The sequence below is a fragment of the Nilaparvata lugens genome, chromosome 11 (genome assembly GCF_014356525.2).
Source record: "Nilaparvata lugens isolate BPH chromosome 11, ASM1435652v1, whole genome shotgun sequence".
NCBI lineage: Eukaryota > Metazoa > Arthropoda > Insecta > Hemiptera > Delphacidae > Nilaparvata > Nilaparvata lugens.
Window position 1 is genome coordinate 14,523,820 of NC_052514.1, and position 27,318 is coordinate 14,551,137.

The 27,318-nt window shown below is 33.8% G+C and overlaps 1 protein-coding gene and 1 non-coding gene across 2 annotated transcripts in view; one reads left to right on the plus strand and one right to left on the minus strand.

Annotated features, from left to right (window-relative positions):
• The window catches only part of LOC111048674 (echinoderm microtubule-associated protein-like 2), a 144,369-nt gene that overhangs the window by 90,803 nt on the left and 26,248 nt on the right, over positions 1–27,318 (minus strand). The window contains exon 2 of the mRNA XM_039438201.1: positions 13,765–13,846. Within this exon, the coding sequence (XP_039294135.1) occupies positions 13,765–13,825 (61 nt within the window). The 5' untranslated portion in view covers positions 13,826–13,846. The remainder of the gene's footprint in view (positions 1–13,764; positions 13,847–27,318) is intronic.
• On the plus strand, positions 10,831–10,903 carry Trnar-acg. Its single transcript has one exon. It is a non-coding gene; the product is annotated as a tRNA-Arg (tRNA).

The following is a 27,318-nucleotide window of genomic DNA, read 5'->3' on the forward strand; positions in this document are numbered from 1 at the left end:
CTTTACAACTCATAATACAAGGAATAACTTACTTGATACTTTTGAATACAAGGATTCACTTGAATTTTAGGTGTAGCATTGAATCGTTATGTAACTTGAGATGGAATTTAGTATTTCAGAATATGATAAAATATGAATTTGAAAATGATTTTGATGAAAGCCGTACTGATTATAGAATTCGACGACTATTCTTGACTAAGATTTAGTTCAAGACTATGCAGATTAAAACGCTAAGGTGAATACGCTACATGAATTTGAAGAATGAGTTGATAAAGAACTTGAAATATAATATTATCTTTCATGAGTTGAAAACTAGTTGTACCAACTTTTACTGAAAATGTCAAAAAACCACCTTTCGTCGAGTACAAATTGTAGGAGAAATTGAATTTAAAAAGTCATAGCCCCCAGCTGATGCAATTTTTCCAACTGACAGACAAGACAATTCCAGTTTTCTACGTGGTTAGCGAAGCTTTTGTTTCAAAGGCAAGTCTTTAAAGCGCGAGCAGCCAGCTTGAGAGGACTAATTTAAATTGCATAGCTCCGTTCTCCATGTGAAACTAGACCAGGTGAATAATTCAACAGTCTGCCAACGACAAAACATGGCTTGAAAGGATTTACTGAGCTCCACTAGTTCTTTCAAAAAGTTCAACTTGAGAATTAATTAGGCGTCTAGTGCAGAGAGCCTAATTGATTTGAATACTCAATTAGTTTCAATAGAACAAGTTGAAAAGCTTACAATAAATTAGAACTTATTCTTCAAGTTGGTAAGTTCTTATCCATGGAAGTTAAACTCGTCTTTAAGAAGATGAGGCAAACATTCTCCTGACATATTGTCAAATTATAGAATACATTGATTTTCATGTGAGATAAAGATAATATTGTTTTTTGGATTAGCTATGTGGGAGAAAATATTGAAAATTCATCATCAACCCTTCCATTATGGTATTTTAGCACACAGCTCATTATCTAAAATACTATTATACAACTAGATATAATCCTTCACGTGAGCTATGTGGGAGGAAATATTGAAAATTCATCATCAACCCTTCCATTATGGTATTTTAGCACACAGCTCATTATCTAAGATACTATCATACAACTAAATATTATCCTTCACCTGAACTACGGTAAGGAACATTATACGCGTACAAAGCGCAACCCATAACACATGAAGCCTGAAAAGCTCCCAAAATAGAACTTTACAAAATACAATCATGAACTTGGAAGTGCATGTTAGTGGTGAACTAAGAACTATGCACATCAATGTTGACCCACATCCATAAACTCGTGCTGCTCACGGTCCCACAGAAACAGACTAACGATGGAATTAATGATGGACAGCTAACATGCATTAGAATCTGCTGAGAAAATAGCACTTAGAAACTCACTGTTCACTGTTGGAGCTCGAATAAAATGGACTTAGAAAGGGATGCTACATGTATATCACAGTGAGAATGATTTCTAAGTATTGATCAGAATGCGAGTGAAATTCATAAAATGTATCACGGTTCATAATCTGGAAATTAAAAATCTACGTACCCTTTCTTTGAATGTTTATTCACAACATATTTCGACATAGAAATGCAATTTTCACTTGAAAATTTCATGTTGTGAATAAAAGTTTTAAAAATGGGTTTTTGAATTTTCAATTTCCAGGTAATTAAGAGTAGCACTCACCGAAAAGTTAAAACAGTTTATTAAGTAAAATTCATGGTTAAGTGAGAAGAAATTACTGTCCAAGCTCCGCCACGTTATCAATAATAAGAAAGTCAAGTCATTCTAATTCCGAAATTGGAAGCGTGAGAGAATCTACTCTTATTGAGATTATCAATATTTTTGAAAATATAATTTATTTTGTAACGAAGAACATAATCAATCAGACAATCTTATTGTATTATTATGATATTGAACTATTGGCTTTCTCGTTTGGTTCCGCTCATTCAGTGTTAGCCAAGGGGCACGTGTAAGTTGGTTTACGGACGCGAACGGAATTACCCCAATAAAAACCTTGCGCAGTTAGTATGGAATAATATATCATGTTGATCAGTACAATCATTGCCAATATCCAACAGTCACCAACCCCACACCTTGGCACGGTAGATGTGGCAGGTGTTATTGCCGGTCCGCTAAGGTGTGTATTTGATTTAGTTCCCCAGATTCAGATCCCCATCCTGAATTTGGGTATCCAGGCGCACCACGGGGAGGCGCTTCCAGCTTCATTGAATGATGTTAAAGGTGTTAATTAGGGGAGAGACTGCAAAGCTGGAACAAATACTACTGTGCCCTATATTAATATTGAACTATAAATGAGATTACGGAGTGATATGAGAGACCTTTTACTGAGGAGGCCTTGTAATACAGTGGAACAAAGATCGGGATAATTCTTGAAATGTATGTGTGAAATTAACGATCATTTTAAAAATCAAGCTTGAGAAAAATTTTGAAATGGGTTTTTTTACAGAGAGGTGTAATAGTAGAACAATGTGATAATGGTGCTTATTGTGACAAATGGCAGAAATGATCTAAAAAATGATTATTTGTACAGAAAAACAAAAATCGAGATAATTCATGAAATGAATGTTGAAAATTGGCGACCATTTTCAAATTCAAGCTTAAGAAAAATTTTCAGAAGAGGTTTTTTAGAAAGAGGTGTTGTTTTAGTCGAATAATGCGATGAAAGTGCTGATTGTGACAAATGGCAGAACTGATCTTATAATCGTGTTTAAGCCATTCTGAAAGCCTAAAACAAGGGGCTTAAACACCCTGAAATTTGTATGCTGAACTATCTGAATACAGTAAACAGAAAACCGATAGGGCCTCCCCTCACAAACATTGGAAGCTTTACTGGAATGAGATACCGACATACTTGTACTAATGAGTGTTTGGATACCGCTACTTTCCATAAAAAGCAGTAAGTGAAGTAACTGTATACTATTTATAAGTTATCTCCGGATATGAATTTGATATGATTTCAGCAATCTCCAGATTGATAAAAAAGAAAGCATATCACCAGATATGATTTCAGCAATTGAAATCTCATTGTATCCACAATTGGATGTTACTTTCTGAGTACGGTACTTAAGATGTGTGCTAAGAACTACAAATTTTTATGTGGGTAGTTTAAAGTTTTATACCGAATCTAATGAGTTGTTATTCTAACATTATAATATTATTATGTAAAAAGAATAATTCCAATATCAATTCTCCTCTGTGACAATTCGTTTAGTTCTTTATTTACTGTGTTGTCAACACAGTCTCGAATCTCCATAAGCCGGCATTGTTTATTCTATGGCCGTAACTGGGCCTCACAAACCATGACCTCTATTTCCTTATCGGCATAGAAGGCGGTCTGCATTTAAAGGTCGTTCACTTGGAACGTACAAATTCCATTATCAGAACAAACCTAATTTGGACTAGAAGTGGCGTATCTGCCATTAAAATAATGCCATAAACGAAGAGACGTGTCGGCCGATTTAAATTCAATTGAGCATTTTGTCACGATTTTTTCTTCGAAAGTGAAATGCCAACTTAATTGTGTTCGTATATTCTCTTAATTTTTATGGATCTTCCAATATACCGGACAAAATAATAATATCTTGGAAATAAAACCCAATTTATGTTTACTCACGGTATTTATGATACATTTCACGTTCACTCAATTTTATCTTGTATAATTGAACACAAAAAAGTAATAAAAAGGTACTAACTACTAGGTGTTTCATTTTACAATAGTCATCAATGAAACGCACAGGGACCATCTCGTAATTCTTGAAGAATTCAATAATTCTTGACGGAAATGCAATATGTCAGAGAATAGCCATATAGATAAGTTTTCTATGGATAAAATATCCTATGTACAATATGCCAGAGAATAGGCATATAGATGGATAACATATCAGATATACATTATGCCACAGAATAGCCATGTAGATAGACTATTCTATGGACATATAAGCTATCCAAACTTTGCATGTTTTTATCAAATTAAACTAATAACAGTCATTACAGCATTACACTTTAGCAAATTATCCACTTGTTGTCTCCTACTCACCAATTTCAACAATTGAATAGATTTAAAAGAAAAACAACCTGCATCCTTGTTAGCTGATTCTTTATGAAGCATAATTTCTTGGATGCTTATTATTATCATAACTCAAATAAATTTCAATAGACCTACGGAGGAGTTCGTCAATGAGAAATAATATTATATAGGAAGCAGCATCCAAACTTATTAAAGGGCTGTTTAGAATCCAAATTCAATACTCTTCAAACTAGATTTGCCCAACATGGCCGTATAGGTTGATCAGTTTGTCGTTTATCATCTCTTATCACTAGTCACTTTCGGAGAAAGACTTGAAATCAGTTAACCATTTTTTTAAAACAGTGAGCAATAAGGATTAGGCTACATGAAACTTATATTATATGCATACGAAAACCCAAAAATAGGGTCATAGTTATCAGATTGGAACTGCAATAACTATCACTCCACACATCTACACAGTAATCCGATACATTTTGAGTAGTGAAGCACAAATTTACAAACATATAAAAACAGAAGAGCTTTCTCTGTTAGTACAACCTCTTGTTAACACATACACGTATTCCAACAAATAAATTTACACAGGTATACAAATAAAGTCGGTCACACCCGTAGAAACGTCGGTCTCTTTCAAACTATATCTGCGTTCTTATCTTCTATTTTTTGTTAGCTATCGCAACCGGTTGTAATGGATCTCGAGGGTGATATCTCTCTCGGCAAGACATCCGGACACGGACTCGGACTGATCCGGTGATCCGGACGCCACATGTTGTCATAGGAACAGGTGATACTCGCATCCGGTGGCCAGGTGAGTGTGAGTGCGTCAGTCACACAAAGTGTGCATGTATGCCACCTGTTGTGCAAGTCATTCATGGTTAGTCACAATGCAATGTACCTACAGAATGCTATGGGGTAGATAGGGAATACGTTTTTTACAATAAATGTATAATAACCATCATATTTTAACCAGCATAACTTATTCTACATTAACTAGCCACTGTAGAAGTTGGGTTGTACAATCACTGTTGAATTTACAGTATTGTACAATCATTGTAGAAGTAACAAATGCATCAGACGAATAGACAACAGAAATAGAAACTCCAGAATGCAAATTACAAAGTTGTAGAGCAGCATACGTTGAGAAACGTATGTTACAGTGACTTATTGAATGAAGTCAATATAACATGAAGTTACTGTGTAAATTCATGCAGCGAATGTGAATATATGTTTGTTTGCAAATAATCAAGTTCCATATTTTTCAACTATTATACTGTTTATCTCTTTCCTGTATAGGGCTACTTGTAATATAAATATAAAGAAAATAAAAATCTCAGTACCCGAAACATGTTGTGATAAAATATTTTAAAAAAAGGGTACTGAGATTTTTATTTTCTTTATATTTATATTATACTGTTTTTCATAATGTATTTTTTTCTAGTTCTGTCTTAGTTTAGAACAATAATTTAAGAGGAATGTTGGACATTAATAGAAAATCAAACCCGATAAATAATCAACCATAATGATAAATTCATTATCAAACCATTTTCAAAGTATGGGTTTTCCTTTAATTTATTGAAAAAAGGCTCAAAATGATTAACAGGACTACATTTTAGTGACAAAATATTATTCACAATAGCAAAGTGACCAGATGACTATTGAATTATTTTGTTGCACAACACGCTGGTTTTGGAGGATGAACGTGTTACAGTAGGCTGTAGGGTGTGTCGACCCTCAGACCCTAAAAAGTAGGGTGGAACCCTCAACTTCAAGAGGTGAGAGGACGGTTATAATGAGGCGATCTACCTATTAAAGTGAGTATGTTTACAGGTCATTTTTTAGGGTGATTCAAGAGTTGAGTCAGATTATACTCAGGCTACAAGAAACCGACTCAATAGCTAAACCATAGAGAAAAAATAGCATAAGAGAATATGCTCAGAGACTCTGAGCATTTCTCCATGCATAAGAGACTCTCATAAGAGCCATTTCTCTCATGCTATATTTTCTCCATGGCTCAACCAACTTATTTCATTTAAAACTGATATCAACCTTGATGTTTATCGATCTACTGTATAATTATTATTATAGTCTCGGAAACAATCGTTCAACCACTATACATAGTTCAAATTAACTTCCGACTTGGGATGAGCATGCGCAGCAGAGAAGAAATACAGCGGCAGAGATACAACGGCTGCTATATCGCCGTTGTCTACTGGACAGCGTTCTCTAATTTCCAGTGAGTATTAAAGCGCTCATGTTAAACTTAGGAAGTTTCCTCTCTGCAATCACAAACTGGACTGACTCTATTCGACAAATTGACAACTACGCTTCCACCTATGACTCAATCCATCACTGCAATTGGCTGATCTCCCTCCATTTCTCTGCGCCGCAAATTCCTCAAAGTCTGAAGAAGATTTGCATGAAGTTTAGATACCAACTACCTCCTACTGAAGAAAAAATTATGCATGGTACTGTATCGCTATAGTCTAATATAATTAAAAATCAAATAAATAAGCTGATGAGTGAAAAAATGAATTCATAGGAATGCTACAGATACAAATTATCTTATTATGTGCAACAGGGTTTCAAAATCTGAAGAGTTATTGACTTTTGTAGATCTTCTGTAGAAAAGAGCTAATCACAATCCAAAAGCAGTAGCAATGACAAATATAGTAGGAAAAAGTAACGGATGAGAGCCAAACTAACAACTAATCGAAATACAAATAATCTGTTAACAGAATTGCGAGGTGACACTAATTATCAATTTTGGTCGGTTTCATAATATCTAAAAAAAAATTTAAATGCTTTCCCTGAAAAGAAAGGGAAACCGCCAACTATTATCAATCCCACTGCATCGCCGCTAGAAAGTGCATCAAATTCAATTGTACTTTTTCCTTATTTCATAATACTGAGTAGCGTCCACAATTCGACCTTGCGTTTTGCCGACAAAAGTGTAAGTAAACACGGAGTAAATAGACAAGACGGTTTGTGTGGGTTCCGCACGTAACCACCCACTGCGTACAACGTGTACCTAATAACTTTGACCTTCATTCCCAGATTTCTTCTGGTTGCCTGCACTCTGCACACTGTACAGCCAACACCAATGTCTGGAACACCACAGGTAATTGCTTGAAGCAATGGTAATGCATTGCTGATTGTTGCTTTATCGGTCCTGATGGATACTTTCAGGTTTTACCCATATTGGGATAAATAACTTAATGTATTTATTGCATTGGTACAAATAAGGGCGTACGTCAAGGATGTTGCCTCTCTCCAACCCTGTTCAAAATCTACCTTGAGGATATATTACAAGAATGGAAAAGAAAATGTAAATGTATGGGTATCCCAATAAATAACGAATATATTTACTCACTGTTGTTCGCTGATGATCAAGTAATAATGGCTGGTGATGAACATGATATTCATTACATGATCAGGAAGCTTGCTGATTCTTATGAAGGAAATGGAATGAAAATAAATTTCAAGAAGACCAAATACCTAGTCTCAGGAGGTTCAGCTAAGGATCTACAAGTTGGAGATCATTAAGGTGATGCAATGTGTTGAATATAAATACCTGGGCAGTGTAATGTCCTCAGAGAGCAAATCCAAGAGAGAGATCACAAGTAGAATTGGACAGGCTAGGCAGGCAACACAAACATTAAATTCCATACTTTGGTCCAAAAATATTACAAATCCCACAAAAATAAAAATGTATCATTCAATTGTACAGAGTATATTGCTCTATGGCTCTGAAACATGGGAATTAACAAAACGAGACACTCAAAGAATAAATGCTGTGGAAATGGATTTCTTGCGCCGGAGTTGTTGTGTTTCAAGAATGGATCGAGTGAGGAATACGGAGATAAGGAACAGAATAGGGAAACTGGACACAACAGTAGAGCAGATTGAAAAGAAGCGCCTTGTATGGTTAGGACATGCACAGAGGATGAGAGATGAGAGGTGGCCCAAAAAGATACTGAATTGGGATCCACCTGGAAAAAGAAGGAGAGGTAGACCGCTCGAACTGTGGAACAAACAGGTGTATACGTGTATGAGGAATAGAAATCTGGTCCAGGGAGACTGGAATAATCGCAATAAATGGCAGATGGGATGCGAGAAACGGCTGGAGCTGTAAAATAGACTCGCTTTTAAATATATATATATATATATATATATATATATATATATATATATATTGCAATTTCCTGTGATGGATGGACTCATCACGAAGATAGATTACAGATCCACAGATCTATAAGAAATACAGATACTGTCGATAGCTATAGGACCTACACGTAGTCTGTGTTGAAGTGTATAGTTATTAATTATTGTGTTAATAGTTTGATGATTATTAATTATTATTGAAATGCTGTAATCAAACTTGAAAAACATTCTCAAGCGATCTAATGTTTTCTGATTACATTCAATATCGGGGCACCGAGCTTCGCTCGTTATTTTTATTTATTGATAATCAGAACACAATTCCGATCGTGTTTATATTTCACAGCTGGCTATACGTCATCTTATGAATTTCGGGTATGCGATATTTTTGATTTTCAACCTAATCACTCGCTCACTCACTTTTTTACTATCCACAGCTGTTTCAACCGAAGATGAATTATCCTTTTAATGTCGTTCAGCGAGTTTTCCCAAGGATGAGACCTAGTGCAATCGAATCTTCATATCATAAACCTACTATGTTCCAAATTTCGTGAAAATCGTTAGAGCCCTTTTCGAGATCCGTTAAACATAAATAACCAGATAAAAATAGCCATATATAAGAATAACCAGATATAAAAATAGCCAGATAAAAAAATAGCCAGATATAAAAATAGCCAGATAAAAAAATAACCAGATATATAAATACAGAAATTGCTCGATTAATATAATAGGATTGTTTCATCCATCGTACATAAAAAAATCTGTACTTTAATGGTGTAATGAAGGTCGGGTTGCACAATACAGTAACTGTTAATTTTATCATTTAACAATTTGGCTGAGAAAATACAGAACAGTTTTGTAGAGAGAAGTAGGAAAATTCTACTGATTGATGGAAATTGTCATCAGTATGGATCTACGATTCTTTTGAAGCTTATATTCTGGTATAATGTAAGCAGGACTTTCTATGTATCATAATTTTTGTCATTGGAATAAATGAATAATAATTATTCCTTTACAGTTGATATTTTGAAAAATATTGTGGGTTTTTGGATGGTCTTGGAAATTTTTAGTATTGCTAAATCCACACATAGATAATGAATGAACCTGAATCTCTATCCAAACGATGATACGAAATATACAAGGTTCATATCTTAGTTTTTCTGTTCATTCCTCATGATTCATACGTTCATCAATTCAATTTGTGCAGCAATTCCCTTCCTTCAAAAATTCGGATCACACGATCTTTAAAATCAGATAATCAAATAACCATCAAACACCGAATTATGTACTGGAAACAAAACTTTCTCTTCTCCAGTTGTTTTTTCCGGGATCATCTTTCATCTTTAATTCAATTCGCCATAACTCAAGCTCACGTAATTAGAGGTACTACTAGTTCGGAGTGTACATCATGCACCACGGCATACTTTTTGAATTTTTTTAATTTTCTTCAAATTTTAGTCATTATGTGTTGCTTTGACTACAAGCTCACCCTCTCAGCTATAGCTCTGTATCTACTGTTGAAGAAACATAATATTATCAAATTGAAGAACTAGCACAGCCGTTACAATCAGCAATCATCTCATTAAATTGGTTTTTGTATAGGCTCTCTTTTCGATTAATGAGAGAAAAAAATAATTATGAACTTTGGTACAAACTAATATAAAGCGGCAATAGTACTTTTATTCAGTAACTATCTGTGTAGCATTGAACATCATAAAATATTGCAGTATATCGTCAGGCGTAATTCTTTAAATCTGACTATGTCGGAATTACTTACGTAACTACTAAAATGAAGAGAAACTAGTTCCGTGAGTCTCAACATTATTTTTTATCAATCTTAAGGGTTTTAGTAAACTGATAGAAATTAATCAGTTCTTACAGTAAACGGTGTAAGAACCAAAACAAGTATCTCATCACTTCAGTGATTATTGTAATTCTATCAACCAATACTTTTTACACAAACCAGTTCTGGACGATCTAATTTGAGATTCAACATCGAGAGTTCCAATAAACAAGTGTTTCTTTCAATTTCCAATTCTTTCTATTCAATATTTTTCAGTAAAAATATTATTTGTAATTAGTAATTTGATACACGTCCCACGACTCATCAAGAGATTGAACACTTTTAGAGAGCAACTTTATTTCCCCTCTAGAATTAAGAATCAAAATCATTTTGATTTATTATTAATGTACAATATAATTTTTTTTCTATTGGTCAATACTATAGCCATCTAGTCTAAAGACTAATGAGCTAATTTTTTCTATCCTAAATTACTACTTAAAAAATTGAACAGTGAATTTCTCATTAGGAACTCTTACTGCTATTGTTTAATTAATATGTACACTTATTGACTGTACAATATAAATGAATGTAGCATGCAGATAATTGGATTTCAAGTCAGATTCTTTTCAGAATAGAGTTGTCGATTAAGCTCGTGAGTGAGTTGTTAATAAATTATAATGGTGAACAACGAATGAACCAAGAAGAAAGTGAGAAACAAGAAGCAGGACATTTTGAATCGCTCGAAAACCAGGGTGAATGCCAATGCCAAGGTCATGCTTGGGTGCAGGGTGGATACCTCCCCTTGTATTGGGTTCAGCCAAATGCCAAAATAAGCAACCACTACCTCCATGGCCCTGTGGCGCAACGGATAACGCGTCTGACTACGGATCAGAAGATTCCAGGTTCGAATCCTGGCAGGGTCGAAACTTTTTTGACAGTTGAAATACACGGAAACAATATTTTTTTTTTACTTGGGCTGTAATGCAGAGAGAAATTCGTTGGATGTTGATCTATGTTTTGCCTCCAAAATTTCATGTACCTTGATCAATTTTCCTATAAATTCCTCATAAATTATGAATTGACTACACAATATTCAACTACAGTGACTGTAAATTGACTTATCTAGGCTGCTATTCATTTCTCCTATCAAACTATCTCAAACTTACTTATTGAATTTCATTATTACTGTGAATAATAAGATAATATGAAAGAACAAAAACGGAAAAATATTGAATTTCAAAAGAATTACATTCTTTAAATATATTTCTGTAATTTGTAAAAAACCAAACAGTTGATACTCTCGACTACTGTTTTCAATAAACAGAGAACTACGCGAATAATTTTATAATGAATTTTATTTCTAAAAGAAAAGGATGCAAAATGCAACCTCCACAGCAAAATGAAAATTTATGTCTTAAGATCTTCTGAAAACGTATATATTCGGGGCTAGTTAATTTCTTATTTATAAAATAACACCAAAGTGGGCCTACCCTTTTTGAGATCTTTTTATTATAAAATACGGTAACAAATTGAAAAACATCTATTCCAGGTTCTATCCTATTCCAAGTTCAAAAAAAAAACATCAAATGATAACAATTTCAACTTCAATATTATAGAAAATAACAGAAAACAAATGAAGGTTCAATAACAGATAATCAATCTAGTAGATCAGGATACGGGATACCTAAGTAAGAAATATTTACTCTCTTCATATATTGGATATTTTCATTCATAGGATAAACCATGCATCCATTAGGAAACAATTATCCACTCCCAAGCCATAAATTTCATTGTAAAATTCCACTTAGCAGCTTGGCAGGAAGAACAAAGTACGTGCTTCAAGCTCTAAGCAGCTAAGCATTGCTAAGTATTATTGCAGGTCAGGACTTCGCATTCCTAACCGGATGCCTGAATCAATACTCAAACATGACATGGAATACTAAGCACGCAAGAGTATGTTTTCGACAGTCAAAATAATGTTGAAAGATACAAAGTTTGATTGGTTTTTCCTCTTATTATTGCCAAATTACTGAAGAACCTATGCTTATTTTTGTCTATTTAATTATTAACTTGAATCCGGTGTTTATAATGCTTGAAAGATTGTACATCAGTAGATATTTTTGAACTACATAATATAGTTGTCATAAAAATAAACATTATTATTTCGAATTAAATTTTTTCTTATTCTTTTTATTGATACAATTCTTTATTGGTTGATACAATAAGTACATCAACAAAATGATAGGGAAAGAAAAAATAAAGTAACCTTGTGCTTTTCCTCTCCCAAATTTAGATAAGGTTACATTATCAATGTAGGTAATGAAAAAATATTCTGACTATAACATGTTATAGTCAAATTTAGATAAGGTTACATTATCAATGTAAGTAATGAAAACATATTTTGACTATAACATGTTATAATAAATAATGCTATAATTGCTAATAATGCTTGAATCTTGAATTTTCAATAGAGTGTGACAAGGATGAAGTCCAGGATACATTAAAACTCATCTATCTCAAGTGAAGCAAATAGTTTTTCAAGATTTGAGAAACTAATTCCGTTGAATACAAAACTCTTGATGAATAATAGACTATGAATAATACATCGGCTACATAATATTTTTATTTACTATTCTGGATTCTGACTATACAACGCCTAAAATCTTATTAAAAAATTTCATAAGATCTGATATTGAACTGATCAAAAATTTTTTATTGTAAAATGTTATAAAAAGGTACAGTATCGCATACTTTCAATGTCACAAGATTTTTAGAAATAAGAAGCAAGATGTTTGACATGCAACTCCCAAGTATCGAATCAATCCAATTTTTGAAGAAGGTCACTAAAGTTGTTGGAGTTCAAGAAATAGTACAGTAAACAAGTCCAAAAGAGACGAGAAACTGCAGAATAATGTGAGAATGAGCCCGAATTCCAGTTTAATTAGAAGAAGAAATGAAACAGAGATGTTAAAAGTAGTGACAGTGATATGTGATAGGCTACCAGAACCCGTTGATATTTTATTAAGACACTTCTGCATGTCTTCATGTCTACTTCACACGTTAAAGATAAATAACCTACCTATAAGGTTGATAAGAAAGCTGTCAATCTACTGAAAACCGTTATATGACACAGATATATCTATGGAACTGGACCGCTTTGCAGAAGAAATGAATGAATAAGTTTTTAGCATGTATTTGATTCAGGAAAGCGCTCATTTTGGCATGAATACAGGAATACATGAATAATTTATTTTTCAAAGTTTAAAAATAGATAGTTTTTAATTTTGATCTTTGATTAAATTGATCATGAAAATTCGTATTTCAAAATTAGCAGCTTAACAAACATTATCATAATATCAGAGTGGAAAATTCTTTACAGATTTTTCTTTCGATAAAAAGGATAAACTTCTCCAAAAAGGATTCTCATAGTACCGTATTGGTTTCTCGAGATGCTGTTTATCAATGAGGAATATGATTTCATTCAAATTTTGATTAGTATGACTTTATGACCCTAAATATCATTGAATTAAATTAAATTTTAATTTTATGAGTAGGCCTATGCTATAAAGAAAGTGAAGCTGCGTTTACACCAAAGTTATTTAAAAAATGTTTATTTTTCCGTCCTTATAGATTCTATTAGATTAAACGGAACTTGACAAACACATACGCACATCATGTGTATGATAGAATAAGGACGGAAAAATAAACATTTTGTAAATAACTTTGGTGTAAACGCAGATTAACAATCGACGTCAAGGAGCATTGAAAAACTGTGAATTTTTACCTGCTTCATTGGCGGAATTTTCAGGCAGAGTTCCTTCATATCTGGCACCGTTAAGCCTCATATCCGATAATTGAAATCACTTCTGAAAAAAATAAAAATAAACTTAAATTCTTCTTTGGATGTGAAGTATTTTGAAAAGCCTTTCAGTGAATGAAAGTGTAATAGATTAATAAGTCAATTATCATCAATAACATTATTAGAAACATAATAACACATAGCAGTATCATAGAGAGCCAAAATTATTAATAGACTATGGGAGTATATTTCTTAAACGTCGAAAATATATTCATAAGACAGTAATTATTATTAAACATAAAAAAATCCGGATTTACTAGCAGAAATGGAGAGTGCATACCACCACTCTCTTATTCTCATGGAATGAGAAACATTTCGAACAAAATCAACTTTCTGATTTAACAAGATGTGAAAGCCACTTTTCAATTAATTATTTTATTGACAACAAGAAGTGATGGTATTATCTACAATTTACTACGGTAAGAATAATATTATTGTAGATTACTAATATGAGTAGCAATGTATGTAGCTATGCACTGAACATAATATAAGATTTCTAACTTGTTTCACTCGTAAGAAAGTAAAAGAAGCCCAGAGCTTCAACAGACAATAAAGCTAGTATGAGAAACTCATCATTATTCCCACAGCAATGAGTTCCCACGGCTTTGCTTTGTTGAGTAACAGCTTCGGTGGCAATTGTTTTAATTTTCGTTACATTTAAATAGTAAATGATGCTGTAAACTCTGATGCTTCCTCTTATCTATCAACTAACCTCGCAAACTCATTGCGACGTTATTTCAAGGAGAAACCTGCTATTACTGTATATGAATTAACTGCCTTCAATTTAGATCTTTTGGTAATGTTTCTGAAACAATTACAGCTGAATATAATTCTATGTTATTAGTTGATCCACTGAATTTTCCAGTTGCAGATATGAAGTAACTAGAGACCTATTTACAACTGAATTAATACAAAAACTCCATACTGCTATTATCAAATTACTTATTAACTTACTGTTATAAATCGGTAATGATAATTTATTCCCTACTGTGCTATAAAATGTTGATATCTGAGTATCTGATGCTGGAAGACTTCGAAATTGAGAATAACATTGAAAATAATGGTTAATCATGTTTGATTGGGAAGAAGTTCGATCAGACTAAAATATCGAATTGTAACTAAATGTGGACAAGTATCTTAGTTCCTTCACTTAATACTGCCATGAGATAGTGAATACAAGACTCAATACAAGACTGAGATAATGGAATAATGTTTGTTATGGGAAATAGTAGTCTATGAAATGGAGCTGAAATTTCATAACTGAAAATATTGAACAAGAGATTCCGAGTTTATGATGAAACAAAAAAAAACTCTGGAAGACAAAAATTGGGAAATATTTTGTGAGCTTTGATTCTGCGCAGTATATTAGTTTCTCTTGAATATTTCACTAAACTTAAGTTTTCATCTACACCAAGCCTTATACTGATGCAGTATCCCATAATTGAAAAGTTGAAGCAATCTGCAGATAGCCTAAATCAGTTGAGAGTTGAGATGAAAAAGAAAATTGTTGAACCCTTATAAGGTTGTATGTAGAAACCCTATGCAAGTGGGAAGAGAATTAATAGGTTTTTTACTATTTTTACTCTTCAACAACCCACATGAAATTTCATGAAAAGAGGCACCAGACTGATTTGGGTAGAATCAGCGAAGAAATCTCCATTTTAGATATTTTTCACTTATGTTGTATCCAGACGTGGTTCTCCATCCTGTTCAAAACCTGTCTCCATATTTTATTAACTTGTTAATGAACTTCTTGATACGGGTATCAAGAGTTGAACTTCGAGCAAATAACCACTTTGGACAAGAACAAAGTTTGGAATTCAACTTTTGTATGAGAACAAATCCATGGTCAGAATTATTTAGAAAGAGCAATTGTTCATTGAAGATCAACATGATCTTACAACTATCTTCATGAATATTCTAATTTTTCGACGTATAAAAGAACTATTATTGCATTTCAATACTTCAATAACTCTGTTGCTGTCTCCTTATGTCTAGTGATAATGCTCCTAAATTTTTTTTGTATAGTAAACTTGTACGAAAATGTATAGTAAACTTGATTCAAAAACTTGTACGACGGTGAACTAAGGTAATGTATAGATACAGTACAGTTTGTTTCGATACATGAGCATCTAATAATATTATTGCACTCAAGTCTCAAGTCTATCGTAGTGCATTGGGTCATTATTGTAGCACCGTGTCTCCGTGTCTCGTATCAGCTACTGTGTCATTGGGAATAAGTACTTGATCTTAATGACATTGCAGTTCAAGTACAGAGTACTTACTGGCAATGCAAATTGCCAATAACCCAACAGTGAGACCACTAGCAATATCTGTTTGAATGTGCTGTCAACCGATAAGCAAATTGAAGCACTTCAATGGCAAACTCTAATGTCAAAGGCAATGGAACTGGTCGAACTAAAATTACTCCACTAAACGACCTCAACACCTCCATCAATAATCATATATAATCATACTGGATATAATATAAGTCTTTCATATAGGATAAAAGACGTACATGATAGAAGGATTAGTAGGGTATAATATTAGACACACCAATTAATATTTAAACTATTCCAATCACAGATAAATTCAGAAGCCTAGATTAACCCTACTAATCCTTCTATCATGTACGTCTTTTATCCTATATGAAAGACTTATATATCCTAGATAGGTCCTTCATTCTTATAAGTTAATAGGTCCTTTTCTCGTCCGTTTGTATCCTTCTACACATAATCAAGAATAGAAAAGTCAATAATCAAGAAAACTATTATCTATTCGATCATTCTTCAATACTATCCATTATTATTATTAAGCATAAATCCTCTATTAGTTTATCCAATTGGTTCTTGAGAGATGCCAAATCAAAAAATTGATCAAGCTGGATTCATCTGGTTACTGCTGAAGTACGAATAAAATATTTTTTATTTTAACTCTCAATCCATGGATTCTACTTTCCATTTTATTATTTGTGATTCAATTGAATCAAATTATTGTTTCAAAGTGGTACATTTTCTTACTACTCTTCTATTCTATCAACATCTTCTATCTACTATTTCTGAAGTTGTCTATAGCCTAAGAAGGTAAGAACAAGAACCGATAAAAATTCTCCCCTTGCAATCGATTTCCGGAAAAATTAAGTTTTGGATGAACATCATAATCCGATTAAATAATCCTTGACAGTTTCTTATAAGTTACGATTATATTATATGTCTGATAAATTGATTGATTTGCACTTGAACTGTAACGAATACGAGCAATCCCAAGTTATCAAGCAAAAAAATCTGGTGTGGTACACTCACACAACTTTCCTTGCTCATATTTGAAACTACGATCAGACTTCTGTATATGTGTATATATAATTGTTTTCAGGGTACTTTTTCCTTTGTGTGAATTGTGAAATTCAAAGATTTTTTTTAGTCATCATTTTTTTCTTTCCTTGCCCTATTACCATAGGTAAGGAAAGTATTGCTTTCCAAAAAAAATTAAAGTTCCCTAATTTAAAGTTTTCTATACGTTTCAAGGTCCCCTGAGTCCAAAAACATGATTTTTGGGTGTTGGTCTGTGTGTGTGTGTGTGTGTGTATGTGTGTTTATGTGTGTATGTCTGTGAACACGATAACTCCATTCCTAATCAACCGATTGACTTGAAATTTTAAACTTAAGGTCCTTATACCATGAGGATTTGACAATAAAAAATTCAATAAAATTGAATTCAAAATGGCGGAAAAATGGAGGATAATTACTAAAAAACCATGTTTTTCTCGAAAACGGCTCTAACGATTTTCTTAAAATTTATACCATGGATAGCTATTTATAAGCCCTATCAACTAGCATGAGTCTCCTTTCTGGGAAACTCATGGGGGGTCCACCCCATCCTTGAGAAATGTACTTTGTAATCTTCTTCTCCTGCATGAGGGGAAAGCAATACTTTCCTTACCTATGGTAATAGGGCAAGGAAAGTAAAAACTGGACTATGTATTCTAATTATTCAGTACTATCTAGCATTCTATATGGAGGCAAAGTAGGTAGGTATGCAGTGCATCGACTTAATGTTTGTTCTACAATTTGAAACATTTCCACTATAAAAATGAATGAATATAATGGATGACAATACAGTACAACTTTTCTATTCTAGAACGAGAATTCTATTTTCTGTGATATAATTATCATCATTATATTACTACAATCTATCATTTTTCTCTAGCCTCTTTTCTTCTATGAAGTTTTTTGTACCACTTTAGTATTCCTTAGTTTCAAAGTATTTCTTCACGTGTTCGAAGCAACTCCTGTTTTCGTGACTTGAAATTGTGCAAGACTCAACTCATCACCATGTGTCATCTCTTGATCGATAGCACCATCAAGTGATCTATTAAACAGTGTCAAAACTCGCGTCTAACAACCAGCAAATTGAACGAAGTTTGCGCGTGACTGCTGTCGTGGGTCTGCCGTGACTATAGGCGAGAAACTCAGTCGAAGACAGAATGTCGGCACAAATAACCTTGGTTTCTACTTCGAGACTCATGAATTTTGTCACAGAATATTGCATAATGTGTCATAAATGCAGAGTGTTTCGTGATCACTGATTAGCAATGTTTGATAACTTTATCAAGAGCGATTGCAAATATCCAATGTAAATATCTTAATACTGGCTTGGAAAAGTCATAAGATTATACTACATGATTATCAATATCAAATTAAACGTTTCTATTAGGGATTGTTTTCTTGTAATTTGACTGCAATCCAACACTTTGGTAATGAATAGTTCAATTCTAGCTTAAAGTTTGATACTAAAGGGGTATATGACTCCTTCACAGTCTAAGTGAGCAATGCCCATGCACTGTTATACTTTCAGTATCACTTACTAACACTCTACTACATTCACACGAGATCTGCAGGCTTCTTCTTTTCCAGTCCCCTGACTGTAGTAGAGTTTTCAATGAGGTGTAGAGCTTGGATGTTCTGATGATTATGTAGAGTCACTTCATGGTTTCTGGCAGCCTTTGTGATTAAGGAATGAGTTATTTCGAGAAATTTTGAAGAGCAATACGCCCTTCCTCAATCATTCACATTGTCAGTGATAACTATTAGCAGAGAAAACTTCTATAAAAGAGTTAAACTCTTTAAAGTTTATAATAAAACTTCTATAAAAAACTTCGAATAAAAATATAAAACCAATAATACTGCTGTATTCTGTGCTATTAGTAATAACTGCAACCTTGTCCTATTACCATTGATAAGGAAAGTATTGCTTTCCGAGAAAATTAAGGTACCCAAATTTCTAAATTTCTATACGTTTCAAGGTCCCATGAGTCCAAAAAAGTGGTTTTTGGGTATTGGTCTGTATGTGTGTGTGTGTGTGTGTGTGTGTGTGTGTGTGTGTACACGATATCTCATCTCCCAATAAACGGAATGACTTGAAATTTGGAACTTAAGGTCCTTCCCCTATAAGGATCCGCCACGAACAATTTCGATCAAATCCAATTCAAGATGGCGGCTAAAATGACGAAAATGTTGTCAAAAACAGGGTTCTTCGCGATTTTCTCGAAAACGGCTCCAACGATTTTGATTAAATTTATACCTAGAATAGTCATTGATATGCTCTATCAACTGCCATAAGTCCCATATCTGTAAAAATTTCAGGAGCTCCGCCCCATCAATGCAAAGTGTGATTTTAGATTCCCAATTATCAGGCTTCAGATACAATTTAAACAAAAAATTTCGAAAGGAAAAGATTGAGCATGAGAATCTCTACAATTAATCAATTAATTAGGTGTCCAGTAACATGTTCACCTAGAATTAAAAATAAGCTCGAAAATCGAGAAAATGTGATTATTTCAATTATTACAAACTGTTGGCAACTGTTGATTCTATTAAATCATTCACTATGAAGAGATAGCAAACTTCGTGTTTCTCCAGCCTTATTGTCCTGTCATCAGCTGGCTTGAAAAGTAGACTCGAGATGCGCGGGAACACTAGCGTCAGGTGATAAATTTTCATAACGGCAAGGAAAGTTGTGTGAGTGCGCCGCACCAGATTTTTGAAGATAGAAAATTCATAAGTTCCAACTTTCCTTTTTGATGTAGATATTCCACTTGTATCCTCATCATTGTCATAATCATCAACATGATTCATGAGAGCAGTTATTGTATAACATCTTAATACGGATCGAATTTCAGTAATTTGTAATAGCACCACTAGATCCTCACACATGATCACATTTCTATCTAACATTGTCTAGAATCCCTACCGGAAAAACGTATATATAAGCTGCTTGAGTGAAGTAATCAAATCGAATTTATTTCCAATATAGTAATTGTTCATGTTTATTATTTAATGTATTGTATATCATATGGAAATGATACAATAAATGTTATTTTATTTGAATAAGATTCATTTGAATTGCGGAAGTTAAAATAAAATTAATTCTAGAAACTATTGCAAAGGCTACAATCGAGTTATCCATGTTGTTAGTAATTATCGTTTTTAGCTGAGGTACAATACAGAAACTGTATTTAACAATGTTTTACTTTGAACTATCTTGGCTCCATGGATGCTCCGTCATTTTTTGTGAATGACTGACTATTTCAATAGATACTGTACAAGCTTCCTAAAGCTTCTTTGGAGAGGAGAAAAAGGAAGAAGTCAATCAAACAAACTATTCAATTCAATAATGACCTGATTTGAAATGAGGCTTACTTCAACCAACTTAGCTGAAGAAACACTAACAATTTTCGTCCTGAGCTTGCAGAAACTCAACAACAGCGATGAAGTGTGAAATGATGGAAGCAACGTGGAATTTCCAATGCCACGGGAGAGAAAATTCAGACGGAGAAATAAAGAACGGACACGGCAATGAAATCCTTGGCTGCTTAATTGGTCTCTTGCCAAAGAGCATAGAATTGGTTGTGCAGTTGCAGCCACAACAAATTATTTAAGGATGGATGTCAACCAATCACAAGACTGAAGAGTACCATCAAATGTAGCAAGCCATGAACCACCATAATTCTGCAGGTCGAGAATGTTGCATTGTTCTAGGAGATTGTTCTGTAGTCATATTGGGTTGGAGTTATTAAAGCAGAGGAGAATGGTTCAAGGATTTGCAAAGTCACAGATGAATGCAACAGTGTTTCATGCTATTGGAGCGTAGCATACAAATATACTTTTCAAGCCTGGGTCAAGAAAGTTCATACTTCAAACTCATCATGAACTTTAAGGCTAATTAGTTTTAGAATTAAAATTTTGAAGCGGTAGTTTTCCTTCACATATCGACCTCAATTATCCCAGTTTCACCATAAAGTAAAGATACCGTTTAATTACTTGTAGTAATCATTCGTCTTTCCTTTCAACAAGCATGATCAATCCAAATTTCAGAACAGCACAGTTATAAAATCTAGAGAGAGTATGATCTATGATGCGAAAGCGATTTTTTAATGTAATCCAATAAAATTTAGAATAATCAGAGATAATAATAATTGATCCTTGTTTGAGGAACCCATCACTCAAGGCCGTATTAATAAACAATAAATTATTGAGAATGTCCTTAGCCTAGCTCGCTTTGGATTCCTACTTTAACTAATTAGAACAATCATAGTGTCTGGTTGCTAGGCGATCAATGTTAGTCCACGGCTAAGAACGTCATGAAGAATCGTTTATAAATACGACCTTCAATTTTGACAATAATGTCATCATAATCAATCTCATAGATTTCTCTTTCACAATACTGTGTACAAGAGATTAGTTTTCAATTTCATAGTAGTGTTTAAACATAATTGATAAACAGAGAATGATCAACAGCCAATAAACATGGTAATTAGGTCAATGTGTCTAAATGCATTATGGGAGGTTTATTAGGAAGTATTGTTAATAATTTATTGATGAAAACAATGCAGAAGGTAACAGTAACGATGTAACAGTATAGATTGTGACAAGTGCATAGGTGTTAAATTTAAATAGATCGATGTATCTGGAGGAATGGTAGCTAGAAAATGTTGCTCGAATATTGTTATTTATTGATGTCAAAATAACAATAACACGAAACATTTCAATCAGATGCCAAAAGGAAGCATAATGTGTAATACAACGAATATACAGATATACTTTGATTGATAGCCTATGATTAGAGAGTAGATATACAGTAATACGGTCTCATAAATCTTTAGGAAAGAAGCAGAAGTGGCCATGAAACCTACGCACCAATAAACACACATTCCAGACAATGAATATGGTAAATCTTTTGGCAAAGGTATCACAAAATTATCACATAACCTGTCTAGACATATCAATGAACGGAGAGCCTAATATCTCCCAAGTGGCATCTATTTTATGGTATATTCAATTATTTATTGTGTTGAAGACGTGGGCTGTGGCTCTGGGGAGAGTGGGCAAGTGATGAAAATATGTGGGCAACAGTCAGTGTTAATGATCCCACCGACAAAGCTAATTGGATTCGTTTAGGCTGTCAAACATCGCCGCGTTTCCACTTGTTTGACATTCAGTTATGAATGATTGAACATGAATGAATGTCACTATGTATCTATTACAATGGCCCCGAATTGTGAATCATATCTTTTAATTATAGAGTGAATCATATTCTGTATCCAATACAACTGTGAATGACAGATTGATTGCAGAGCGAAGGTGATTATTATATTGGTGACTATATAATCTTATATATTGGCAGTTTTAAATGGTGACTATTTAATTACTTGGAAATAATTATAGCACAAATTAGCTAGCAAATTTAGAAGTATTAACCCATCAATATTTGACCTTCCACTATCAAACATTTAAATAAATTTAAAAATAATTTAGGGAACACTGTGATTATGAAGCAATACGTGTGCTCATTGATATATTACTCAATCAAGCTTAGTTCTTGCACATTTTAATAATTATTCTGGCCGGGTTGGTCTAGTGGTGGTAGAAGCCTAGAAGGAACGTTACAAACTTTGGTCTGCTAGCACCGCCTGGTTCGTGAGTTCAAATCCCGTTGATGGCATGGACGTTCGATCATCTCATCAATTCACCTTTGCACTTTCTATTACCCAAAAATCTGATGTGGCGCACTCACACAACTTTCCTTGCCGTTATGGAAATTGATCACCTGACGCTAGTGTTCACGCATCTCAAGTCTCCTATTCTAAGATCTGAGCCAACTGGTGACAGGACTATAACGCTGGAGACACATGAGGCATCTCAGAGCTGGAGACAAACCTCTGCTATCTCTTCATAGTGAATCATTTGATAGAATCAACAGTTGCCAACAGTTTGCAATTTAATAATCACATTTTCTGGGATTTTAAGCTTATTTTCAATTTTAGGTGAAAATGTTACTGAACATTAATTGTAGAGATTTTTATGCTGAATCTTTTCCACTTGATTTTTTTTTGTTTAAATTGTATCTGAAGCCTGATAATTTGGAATATAAAATCAAACTTTGCATAGATGGGGCGGAGCTCCTGGAATTTTTACAGATATGGGACTTATGGCAGTTGATAGAGTTTATCAATTACTATTTTAGGTATAAATTTGATCAAAATCGTTGGAGCCGTTTTTGGGAAAATCGCGAAAAACCCTGTTTTTGACAACATTTTCGCCATTTCAGCCGCCATCTTGAATTGTATTTGATCGAAATTGTTCGTGTCGGATCCTTATATTGTAAGGACCTTAAGTTTCAAATTTCCAAGTCATTCCGTTAATTGGGAGATGAGATATCGTGTACACAGACGCACACACACACACACACACACACACACACACACCAAAAACCATTTTTTTGTACTCAGGGGACCTTGAAACGTATAGAAATTTAGAAATTGGGGTACCTTAATTTTTTTCGGAAAGCAATACTTTCCTTACCTATGGTAATAGGGCAAGGAAAGTAAAAGTTATATTAAACTAGTAGTTCTGTGAACAGTAGACCTCATGCAGTATTCTCATCCACAAGTACCTGATTGAAACTATAGACCTTATGAAAATACCGCAATAGACTGGCTTCTCCACACATCTGTGTAATCACTTGTCAGCTGATTTATGATGAATAATTCTATAGTCTGATTTTTACTCTAATATTAGCGTATGAAGGAGGCTCCTTTTACTATCCTTGCCCTATTACCATAGGCAAGGAAAGTATTGCTTTCCAAACAAATTTAAGGTACTTGTCAGCTGATTTATGATGAATAATTCTATAGTCTGAAGGAGGCTCCTTTTTCCTTTTATATTATCCTTGAAATGCAAAATTTCCAAAAACCTTGTATACACGTCGACGCGCAATTAAAAAAGGAACATACCAGTCAAATTTCATGAAAATGTATTATCGCGTTTCGCCGTAAATGCGCAACATATAAACATTAAGAGAAATCCCAAACCATCGACTCGAATCTTAGACCTCACTTCGCTCGGTCAATTAATTGAAAATAAATTGGGGAATCATATTATACAAAGCGAGCAATTTCTGCATATATTTATATATTTGGTTATTTATATGGTTATATATTTATGTCCAACGGATCTTGAAAACGGCTCTAACGATTTTCAAGAAATTCGGAAGATAGTAGGCTTATGATATAAAAACTCGATTGCACTAGGTCTCATCCACGAGATAACTCGCTGAAGGACATGAAAAGGATGATAATTAATCATCCTTGGAAAAACAGAGCGTTACAAACTTCGATCTGCTAGCACAGCCTGGTTCGTGAGTTCGAATCCCGTTGATGGCATGGACGTTTGATCATCTCAGCAATTCACCTACGCACTTTCTATTACCCAAGAACAAGAAAAAAAGTTCCTTGGGCATCCTCAATAGAAAATAATTATTAATAATTTTACATTTTTTTCAGTTCTTTCGCTTGCACCTATATAGGCTACCTATAGTAATAAATGCGTTGTGTGAAGTACCATAATTTATTTCTTCAAAAGCAAACTTATTTTTCCCAAGTCTACCTAGGCTGCTTATTGACATTTTTTCCCCAACAATTTTTTTAATTTTCCAATTCAATTTATTGTAGAGGATCGATGATTAGTACACTACTAATATACTTTGAAATCCTTGTATTTGTTAATATACATTTTGAAAATATAAATATTTCTGCAGAAGTTATTAGAATATTTCATGATACAGTATTCCTCATTTCCCCATTCTTGGAATCCTTCTATTTCTTAATAAATTCAAAACAAAACATGTATTTAAATCTTAGTCTTCTTTGCGATGAAATTTAGTGAACCTAAATTTGCATCCTTCTTATCAGTCTTCCAAGAAAATTCTGATTCAACATGTTGTTAGATAGTCTTTATTGATGAATATTCTGCTTAGAAAGAATGTTTAAAAAATGGAATATGCAGGGAGCTAAGAGGTGAGCCTATTCATTCAGACTGATTCAGCCGGTGGTACCCCCTGGTCAAGAATAGTATCATAGAGAAACAATAGCGTAAGCTATAATAATTGTAAGCTATAGCGTATGCTTTTGTTTCTCTATGATAGTAGATAGCTATAAACTATCCTTGCATCCTGGTAGTTTGCGCCTTTAGGTCAAGATGAAGTGAATAGGGAATCACAACTGAACTCGGAAATATTTTTATCAAGATGAAATCAGACGTATTTGGGTAAAGATTAAAATATCAATCATCAACAGATGCTAACCGGCTTCCAACCCATTTGAGCGATAATAATTTATTAATTAAATGCATCCTTATTTGGTGAGGTGATACAAGACGGAACCATCAAAGGTCAAAACATGATACAAAAATAAAAGGAGAGAACATGCGCAATTGAACGCACGCACTCACACATGGACACTAACTATGTGTATGTCAGGGTCTGTTAGAGTTACCCGTATGTTATATATGCCGATTTGCCCTTGTTCCACTTTAATGCACATTGTAACTCAGATGAAAGTAATTCTGCTGCTTATAAACTAATATCGTACCTATTTAGTTTATTGGCAGAGAACAGATGTGATTGGGAAAAAAAGGAGCAATAAACCTTACGACTGGGGTTTTCCACTACCTCCTTAAACAAAGCCATAGTGCATTCTGGTGACGTCAGCACAGGTAGGGCTCCTGCACCAAATAAATTTTGTTGATTTCAGCTGATCTATATCAGCTAGTGTTTTTATTGGTATAGGAGCCCTACCTGTGCTGACGTCACACGAATGCACTATGGCTTTGTTTGCGGAGGTAGTGGGTTCTCCAGTGAGATAATCACTTTGTATATAAATATTTCAATGATTTAAGTTTACTTTTAGTAGTACACAGTCATGAGTAGGAATCGATATAAATAGTATATTGCTACTGTATTATAGGTAAATAATGCAGACTAATTATTTTCACCTAACTCCAGCAACATAATATGGTTGTTACCGTTGTTATTGAATTATTGTGAAACACCCTAGGTATATGACAAGAGAATGATGTGGACAAGTAAAATAATGATCTTGACCTAAGACGTTAAGAAAAAATACGTGGTAGAAAGAGAATAGGGAACATAACATTTCAAGGAATAATCGAGATATTGAAACGAAAAGTACAGCCAAGAGTTTTTCAGATAAGCCGACTCTCGATTTAATATTGCCATCGAATGAGTACGTTCAAGTTGACAAAACATTTTTTACAATGTTTTTAACTAGTATGAATAGTGGGTAAGAATAGGCTTAAATGTATATTTGGAGACTAAAGACCGAATAGCTATTTATGTAGTAAGAGCGTAATGCGCGACTTTATCGCTCGCGCAAATCAGTTATCATGCGACGCGAAGCGGAGCGTAATAATTTTGCAAAAGCGATAAAGAAGCATTACGCGCGAATTACATACAAATTTTTTTCTACAACTGCCCAAACCTGTTAAATTACTTAAATCGGCGGAGTTACAATTACCGACGTTTTAGGTTAAGATCTGACTTTTTGGCGAGCTGCTTACAATCAGCTGATTAGGGAGCGTAAAGAAACTCTTCTGCGCATGCGCGAATGATTTGGGAGCGTAAAGTAAATCTACTGCGCATGCGCGGATGGTTAGCGAGCGAAAAAGTAGATTCTCCTCAGAAATAAGCTGTTTTACGAGGAGAATTGAGTGTGTAAATTCTTTCTTTACGCGCAGTTGTAGAAAAAATAAATTATGAATCTCAAATTCCAAAGTAATATTATTATTGTTATCAATGTACAACCAAGAGGATCTATAAGAGCGCAAGAGGATCTCGAGTTTGTGTTGGTGTCCTTATCAACATCCTTATTATTTATCCTCATCTTTATACAATTTTTATGAGATGCCAATGCAAATAAACTAGTAAGACCAATTTGAAATAATTAATGATATGATCTACTGTATCAAAAAATAATTGAACGAATTATTTAGAATCAATCGATTAACCAAAAAAATAATAATCATTCAAGTTACTGATCAAAACATTCAAAGTGGTTTATTTGAGCTTAATCTACTACAGCCTTATCAATGATGACATTGAATAGAACACTATTCAAATTAGCTA